Genomic DNA, 9,450 nt, shown 5'->3' on the forward strand with positions numbered 1-9,450 from the left:
CAGTTAGGAGCCAGTGGCCCCAGATTGTGAGAGGGATGTCTGACGGCCGGTTTAGGCCCCATCCTGAGGATTGGTCCTAAACTGGTGGTTGGATATCCCGAGGGGTCACAGATTGGAGAGGGTGCAGGCTGGGCAGAGGGGACCCCACCCCCCCGCGTGAATTTCATGTACCGGCCTCCTCTAGTGTGTGTGTATATATATATATATATATATATATGTGTGTGTGTGTGTGTGTGTGTGTGTGTGTGCATACATACAAATATATATATGTGTGTGTGTATACATACAAATATATATATATGTGTATATATATGTGTGTGTATATATATAATGAGTCAGAGTAAAATAAAGATTGGGTAAGGTTGTTTTATGAGTTAGGGTAAATTTTGTTAAAATGGGATTTATGCCATTATAGTCATGTATATAATCTCTACTCTTACTGGCTAAATATTTTTTCTTTAAATTCATTCATATTTTTACTTAAAATAAAGTTAGTCTTGCCCTAAATAATAATATCCAAGGAATCAGTTTGTTTTCCTAAATCTGCATATCTATCTTCCTATTTCAATATATCTAGATAATTTTATGTATTTCTACCTATCTATATATTTCAACTAATTATTCAAATGTTAATTAATTTCAGAATGAGATTAAATTTATTCAAGTAAATATAGTTTTAATAATTTATAATGCACAATATCAGTATAAATAGATATATTATGTAAATATATATATTCATACACACATTTAAGTAAAATATATTTTAAGTATACATATACTTTTTTTTATAATTTATTGACTTTTTTTACAGAGAGGGAGAGAGAGGGATAGAAACATCGATGAGAGAGAATCAGCTACATTTACATTTCTAATAGAGATTTTAAACAAATAGCTATTGAAATAAAATTTTATTTTCAAAAATTTTAAATCATCCAAAGATAAAATAGTTTGTGATATTTTAGGAAATCATGTTGTGGATTGACTGGAAATACTTTCAAACTCTTTTCTAAACCTAAAATTCTAGGAATCTGTGAACAATTATTGCAGTCTCTCATTTTGCCCACTGGGTGGTAGTGTCAAGTTCCTCTATTTTTATGCAACTTCTCTACTAAATCCTGGTAATCAGCTAATTTCATTTCATCCTCATTTAAAGAGCAGGTTCTCAGTTTGACCACTAGATGGAACTTGAGCTGTTCTCACTTTTCAGCTTTTTTTTTAGGTTGAAATGAACTCAGTAAACAAGATTTTTGTTAGTGATAAATTTTGGAGAGAATCAGTTTAGCAGATTAGATAATGAAACTTCAATTGTTTTCATAGAAGTCATTCAGAGAAAAACTTCTGTTAAACATTTCAAAACAAAATGTTTTGCTTACTTGCCAGTTTATATCAGGGAGAAGATGAATTATACTACTTAAAAAAGCTACCAAGGCATACCTTAAAAAACAACTAGTATTTCAAGTTATTTCCTCAGATTCTTCTTGTCTTTCTCAGCCATATCTAGACATTTTCTTTAGACTTTTTCCACTGGGGTTTTCTCTGCGGTGGGTGGGCTATTGCAGTATTCACCCCTCTGCCAGGGCAAGAGTCTGATTCTGAACTTTCCCTACCAGTACTTTCCTACCACAGTGTACTATAGTCCCCAGACAAGCTTCTATTATCACCTGGAATCAGAAGACTGATTCATCTCTCCCTTTACTATCTAAGTTTAAACCCAGCAAAGGGACCTCCGAGCCGCCAGAAGAGGGATATCCACTTCTCTGGAGCTTCTTACCACCTGAGTACCTCTGGGAGCCTCTTAGAAGTCACTCACTGCTCAGGCCATGACCTGAAGGAAATTAGATGTAGGTAATCAAACCTTAGGTTGATGAAAGTGTTCTTTTGAAACTCTTTCTCCACATTATAAATTGCAAAATTCTGAAATTACAAACGAATACACTTCATTGTTTCCCATTCTCTACCTAAGGTTACAATGTTTCCCTTTCTGAGTTTGCCATGTAAGTAAGCACCAGTAAGTTAACCATGTCAGAACTTAACTTATTTGTTTAGAAGTTACGGCATATGGAAGATAGGTAATTGAAGTTTAAGTAAATGAAATAAATAAATACCTGAATCAAACTTACCTTTGTTTGTTTTGTCTACTTGCCTTTTCGAAAAATATTCCACATAGTCAAATGCCAACTGCAGGAAAGAGTATATATTTAAGAAGCAAAGCACATGAGCATGATCTCAGGGTTACAATAAGAATTTTAAGCAAAGGATTGAAATGATTGTTTATAATTATGTACGTTTAACTATACTATTAAAATAGCACCTTAAGAGTCAGTTTCAAACTGTCATTTTCTTTATATTGTTGTTTCTTAATCATTTATACAACTAGAGGCCTGGTCACGAAAATTGTGCACAAGGGAGGATAGGTGTGCTGCAGCCCAGCCTGAACCCTCTCACAATCCGGGAACCCTTGGGGGATGTATAACTGCCAGTTTAGGCCCAATCTCCCAGTCCGGGACCACTGGATCCTAACCACTCACATTCCTGCCTGCCTGATCACCCCTAACCACTTGCCTGCCTGTCTCATAATCCCTAACCACTCTCCTGCCTGCATGATCGCCCCTAACTGCATCTGCCTCAGCCCCTGCCACTGCAGCTTCATCCAGAAGGACATCTGGAATGACATCTGGAAGGTCATTCAGCTGTCCTGTCTAATTAACATATTACACTTTTATTATTATAGATACTTTAAAAATAATGTGGGTCAAGGCAAAGAGCACTAGAGTAGGAACTAATTGGCAAATATTGTACCCCTTGTGGGGACACGAAATGTGGCTTACATAAGTGACAACTACTCATTGTTAATTGATTTACCTCAATTTCTAAGTAAAAATGTTTCAACCAGAGCAGTTCTGAGGTCTCCTCAATTTTCAATTGACATAATATTGAACTGATATAATAATCATATTGTAATTTGAAAGGTCATATCTGTGTGTAGCAATATATAAAAATTTTAGACCCTTTTGGTACATAAATTAAAAATGAAATAAATAGCTTCACAATAAAAATTAGAGCACTCAAATAAACTACATGGCAAGTCAGAAGTTTACTTTATATTTCCTTTGTAAAAAGTTATCAGAGAACCATTTTTTAAGAATTTAAGAGGGAAAACATGACAATTTAAAACATCATGCTTATGCTTATTTTCTATTTAAACTTATCTAACTTTGCATTCATTTTACTGAGGGGAAAGAAAAAAAAAAGCCCAAGTAGATGAAATTTGCCAAGAATTCTATTTTAAGCTGAATATCTTCAAATTACACTTTTCATTTTTTTCTATTAAAAAATATTCTTCCTCTGTACTGAAAGCACAGAAATGATCAGAAGCCAAGAAAGGAAGAGGATATTTTATTCCATTTCCTTGTTAACTCCTCCTATTAGCCCCTCTTAATATTTTGATGTGAGAGTTCAGCAGAGACATTTACACTCTGTGACCAAACAACTAAATGACAGGTTGTTATCATATTGACCACCAGGGGACAGATGTTCAATGCAGGAACTGCCCCCTCAGGGTCAGTGCGCTCCCATAGCCAACCTCCTATGGATGGCCAACCTCCCGCAGTCCTCTCCCTGGTCAGCCAGCCTGATTGGCCCTGATCAGCACTGGGCAAGATAGTCCCGATCACTGGCCAGCCCAAAGAACCCCACCCAGGCATGAATTAATGCACCAAGCCACTAGTTTTTATATATATATGAATATGATATAAATTAGGCATAGTGAGAGATTAATGGCAACAATTAATCATAAAATGGAACAAATTATAACAATGTTTACTGTAATAAAAGTTATGCAAATGGGGTCTCTCTCAAAATAATTCATTGTACTGTACTCACCCTTCTTTATAATTTTTTCCTTTTTCATAATTTCACAGATAGAAGACTTATTCTTACCATAGGTCTTAGGAACCTCCTCAAAGGTTTCCTTTCTTTCTTTCTTTCTTTCTTTCTTTCTTTCTTTCTTTCTTTCTTTCTTTCTTTCTTTCTTTCTTTCTTTCTTTCCTTTCTTTCTTTCTAGTAGAGAACTTGCAGCTTTTCACTTCAAGGACAAACTTTACAGCTTCTCATTGTCATGTCCAAACTGCCAGCATCACTACGCTGGCACTTTGGGGCCATTATGCAGTAAGACTTGCTTGAGTAGAAGCACTGCCATGCCATGCCAGGTGATCTGATAACCACGCTGGTGACTAAGTGGGCGGGCACACAGCGTGGAGACACTGGACAAAGGGACATTCACAGCCTGGGAGACATGGAGCAGAAATGCAATAGGTTTTCATCAGGCTACTCAGAGTGGTGCACAATTTAAAACTTATGAATCGTTCATTTCTGGAACTTTTAATTTAATTTTTGGACTTTGATTGAAGGGGGGGGGGGGCAACTAAAACCATGGGCAACTGAAACTGCGGGAAGCAAAGCCATGAATAAGGGGAGATGACTGTCTTCTTTGCACGGGGACCTCAGATGCCTTCTGAAACAAAGATGCAGCTTCCCCTTGCAGCTGACCTCCTCCCAGGCTGCAGACATGGTCTGTGAGGACTGGGAGGCCAGGGAGACAGCATTCTATGCTGCTTGAGAGATGAGTGGTTTGGGCTAGACACCTGGGAAAGTGGGTAGTCAGAAGTGGTCTTATCCTAGATACAGTTTAAAGGTAGAGCTGCCAGGTTTTGCAGATGGATTTGTGGGAGTTGTTTGGAAAATAAAGCAGTCAAGGATGATACCAAAGTGATTGACCTGCAAAACTGGTGGGGAGGGAATTGCCCAAAACTGAGGTGGTGAAGGCTACAGGAGAAGGTGACTGGGAGGAATATTGGGAATCCCAATGTTGAATACGTTTAGATAGAAATGCCTGTTATACATGCATCCCATTAGAATGTCGAGTAACAGTCAGATACGTGGTTCTGGATGAGAGAGCAGTGAACGTTAAATCCAGATTGGTATGAATTGTGGTTTTTTCAAGTCATTGTCTGTAATATAAAGAAAAGGTTGAAAGAAAAACAAAATACAACTCCCTTCTTCTTCTTTAACCAAATCTATACCCTCCATGCAATGAAGGGGAAGAAAATGTATGCCTAAAGTGTTTACTCCCGTTAAAATGCAGGCCCACACATATATACAGAAATCAGTGTTTTCATACTTTATGAAGTCTACATACCATTGAATGACCCTGCCTTGGCTCTGTGGCATGACATGATACAGTGAAGGGACAGAAAGTGGCAGGCCAGTGCATCACACTCCGTTTGAAGTTCATTCAGCTCTTAGAAGGAGGATATATCTTTAAACTCTACTTGACCTTAAGAGATAAGCTAGAAAAGCATGTCTCTTCTGACTCTAATGTTCCAACACCAGTTACTGTGTGCCCTTGTCACTCATCTTAATATAAGACACCTCAGGCAGGAAATTGCAGTGTTTTCAGACCATACCAGAGTGTAATAGGGGAAAAAAGTGATGAAAGAAGAAAAAAACCAGGGAGGGGGTGGGGGTGGAGGGGGAAGGAGAAGGGGAAATAAAGGCCGAGGCTTTAGTACTAACAAATGTATTGTGTAACATTTTTGCTTCTCTGTCTGATAAAACTTGCTTGTTTTCTCACCGCTAAACTGGAGGAGATTCAGGACTTGGTCAAACAACTGTAAATCATATTTTCAACATGACCTTCTACATAGGCATGCCCATTCAGCTCTTACTGTATCGTTTTGTGGACCAAGCAAACTTATATCAGAGGAGAAAACGTCTTCTTGATTATGAAGGTTTTGGAGAAAGCGTTCGAATTTTATGATATTTCAATTCCTTTATAAAGGGATACTTAGAGTAATTTATTCTAAGCCAATTTAAATTATTCTGAAGGAACATTGCATCACCTTTTTTTTCTTTTCTTTTGCAAGTATTGTTTAAATGGCATTTTTGCCGGTTTTTCTGATATAGAAACTTTGCGTTCAGTTCTTGATGGCAAAGGATTTAACAGAGGACACATTTTTACAAAACGACTATTTAACATGGGATGGTTTCTGGAGAGGTTAAAAGTGGCGATTTTTGCTTCTTTGTAAAAAAACACAAAATGTTGTTAATCTGTTTCTCCTTCTACAGATCTTTAAGAAAGCAACCATGAAAGCATTGAGAAGGAAGTCTGTTTTGCTCACGGGTTACCTGGAATTCCTGCTCAAGCACTACTATGGCAAAGACAAAGCAGAAACCAAGGCACCCGTGGTGCACATCATCACTCCCTCCCGCGTGGAGGAACGCGGCTGCCAGCTAACGCTAACATTCTCCGTTCCAATAAAGTCTGTGCATCAAGAACTAGAAAAAAGAGGAGTGGTTGTAAGTATATCTCTTGCTTTGCTACCCGCTTTTCTCTAGGGGTTGCATGTTAGGGGGGAAATTTGGATTCTTTAGTTTATTCACTGGTGCATGTAATTTCACATCCATCAGTCAGTTACTGAGGATAAATTAAGTGCCAACTAAGTCAGTATTCGGGACTTGCTAATGAAAGGGCACAGAGATCTGTCATTTCTGATTTAAAAAAAAAGAGGAAACCACAAATTTTGAATAAAAAGAACCGTTTTATGTAATTTATTCACTTTTATTACAGTTTGAGCAGCAAGTATTGTTTCATCTGAGGTGTGTTAACATTATATGAAATAATTTTTTTAAACCATTGGGCCAAAGTTGCCTTCTGAGTCTCTTGAAAGGGACTAATAGGTGTTAAGAGAATAATATCAGGGGAAAGTGGTGATAATGCAATCTAGGGACTGCTCCACTCATGTGGCCCTCCAAACCTTTAGGAGAGGTCACCACCGCAGACGCTGGAGGCACGATTCAGAATATCAGCCCTGCAAATCCTATGCCCAAGACAGGTGCTCTTGGGAAAGTTAACATGTGTTAGCCTGAGACTTCTCATCTGTTTTGGGGTGTGGATGCATACTTACTTCGAAAAGTTAGTATGGGAATGAAATGGACCAACACACATGAACCATTTACTATGCTGTCTAGCCTGTAGTGGGTATTTCTTAATATAGTTCTAGTGATCTTCAGGCTAGGCCAAATTGTCTGGGCCATTTCACACCATTTCAGCATTCCCAGTGTAAACCCAAACTAATTTTAGACTGTAATAAATAATAAAAAGGATTTATTTGAGCAAAAGGAGATACAGCCTGGGAACACAGGTTTAGACAGCAACCTAAATTGTATCCTACGACCCTGGACAAAGGGGAAGCCGCATTTTACAGTGAAAGTTCTCACCCAGGTTTCTAATTACGTCCATTTTATCTAAGTGAGGTATCCGATTGTGCAGTTGTGATTGGTCAGTATAATTAAAATAAGGATACAAATTGAACCATCCTGATTGGATGGGGCAGGTCTCAGTCTGTTGGTAGAAAGATGAAACCATGGTTTCCCCACCAAAGTTGACTCAGATGGCATAAACAAGCTAAGAGTTCAATCTGAGGTTTTCTCCATGCACAGAGGATGTAAGGAGCCCATCAACTAATGACACTAGACTCTACTTCATAAAATTGGGGCCCTTGGTTGACCATGACGCAGATAAATTCTTTCTCTGGATTCATATCAAATGAATCTTTCTTCTCAAGGTGCACATCAGGAATATAGCCAAGTCCTTACCTGCAAGATTTGGGCTTAGAGAAATAAATGTAAGGATAATTGAACTAGAACTCTCTAGGACAGGGTGAGGTTCTCATTCATTTAAATGTATCCAAGATTCCAGGCTCTCCAGGGTCTCCCACAGAGGAGTCATACATATGCTCTGTAGAATGCTTAAAGAAGATGACCTAAATGGATTTCAGAAAAGTGCTTTTGGATATTCATGTAACAGCCCACAAATAGTTTAATTATAATTAAGAAGAGAGTTTCACATACCATAGAAACACTATATTTTCATTCAAGTGAAAAACTGCTTATATAGTAAGTTTTAGGGAAATCAGTATGACTATTTCATGTAAGTTCATCTGGAACGCAGATTTTCATCATGAGAATAATGCTGACACCATTGTGGCTTTATTTCAACCCCACAGTGTGACAAGCGGGAACCCAATGGCATCCGGGTGGCTCCAGTTCCTCTCTACAATTCTTTCCACGATGTTTATAAATTTATCAACCTGCTCAATTCTGCACTTGAGGCTGCAGAAAGAAAAGATAATGGTGTTTAGAACAAAGTAAGCCAATAATGCTGAAAGCTGCTGTGATTATTTTATTTTCATTCAAGTTGTAATCTTTGGAAATGTTAAAAATAAAAATAAAAACAAAAACAACCCACACTAATCACACCTAAGTGGCAATGAATTGGATACTTTACAATAAAATCTTGTATAATTCTTTTTAGAGTTAACGTTCTTGAGGAATCTAAATGTCTGTCCAATTTCTTGGTGTTTTGTGAATCAAGGTTTTCATTGGTCTAAATATTATGTACAGAGTCTAGGTTAGCTGTTACAGTTCAGGGTCAGTGAAATATTGTTACCGGTTTAATTTCTTATTGACTGACAATGTCATAATATGTATTAAATTTTTGTTTCAATTTTCTAAATATCACTTTTGCTTAAATTTCCCAAAGACTTTCTTATAAGCACTATAGTTGAATCATGTGATATATGTGTGATTTTGGAATATTCTATCCAGCTCTGATCTAAGGAACAGAAAATAAAACATTTTCTAGAGCAGTGGCCTTGAAATATTTTTGGCCACAATCCACACTAAGAAATATATCTAAAAACAGAGACCTATATTTATGTGTGGATAGGCTTTGTTTTAATACACAATTTTTAACAATATTTTAACGTCTGTGAAAGAAAAGTCTATCAATTTTCAATCAACTGCTTCTTACAATTGCCACTGGCCATTCTTTCCCATTACCATCCCTGACATTAGCATGCTTCTCAAGACGAATAGATAGCACCTTATGTTGAATTACAAGTGGTATATATAGTAAAAACCAAAGGTTCATAAATTATTTACCTATGCTCTGATATTTATTTTTCTATCTTATTACAACAAATGTTGGTTGAAACTTGTTAAATTGATTTTTCCACCCATTCTTGGGCCCTTGTTGATACCATAATCACTATTCATGGATTTGACAAACTTCTACATTTATATATATTCTCATCAAGAAAGAGTGACTATGACATAATTATTTCCATATTGAAACAAATTTTAATGAAATTAACGTGGACAACCATTTGGATGTTAGAGTTCAATAAAAAGATGCAGAATTCCAACAACACCAGCAAGTGCTGATGTTTATCAAGAATGTACTATGTATTGTACTGCTCTCTTTAAGTTATCTTAGTTGAGTGGTTGCAGAATTGCTTTAGGAAAGCTTCCCACTCCGGCTTTTGGCAAAATTTATCTTCACAGATGAGGAAGTTCTCAAAACCTTAACCTCAATCATGTACAACCTCA

The 9,450-nt window shown here is 37.1% G+C and overlaps 1 protein-coding gene across 2 annotated transcripts in view; it reads left to right on the top strand.

Annotated features, from left to right (window-relative positions):
* The window catches only part of KYNU (kynureninase), a 103,377-nt gene extending 94,997 nt beyond the window's left edge, over positions 1 to 8,380 (top strand). For both annotated transcript variants that reach the window (XM_084891911.1, XM_084891910.1), the window contains exons 13-14: positions 6,127 to 6,357; positions 8,067 to 8,380. In XM_084891911.1, the coding sequence (XP_084748037.1) occupies positions 6,127 to 6,357; positions 8,067 to 8,201 (366 nt within the window). In that variant the 3' untranslated portion in view covers positions 8,202 to 8,380. The remainder of the gene's footprint in view (positions 1 to 6,126; positions 6,358 to 8,066) is intronic.
* Positions 8,381 to 9,450: the final 1,070 nt, after the last annotated feature.

The sequence above is a fragment of the Pipistrellus hanaki genome, assembly GCF_964339955.1.
Source record: "Pipistrellus hanaki genome assembly, chromosome: 8".
NCBI lineage: Eukaryota > Metazoa > Chordata > Mammalia > Chiroptera > Vespertilionidae > Pipistrellus > Pipistrellus hanaki.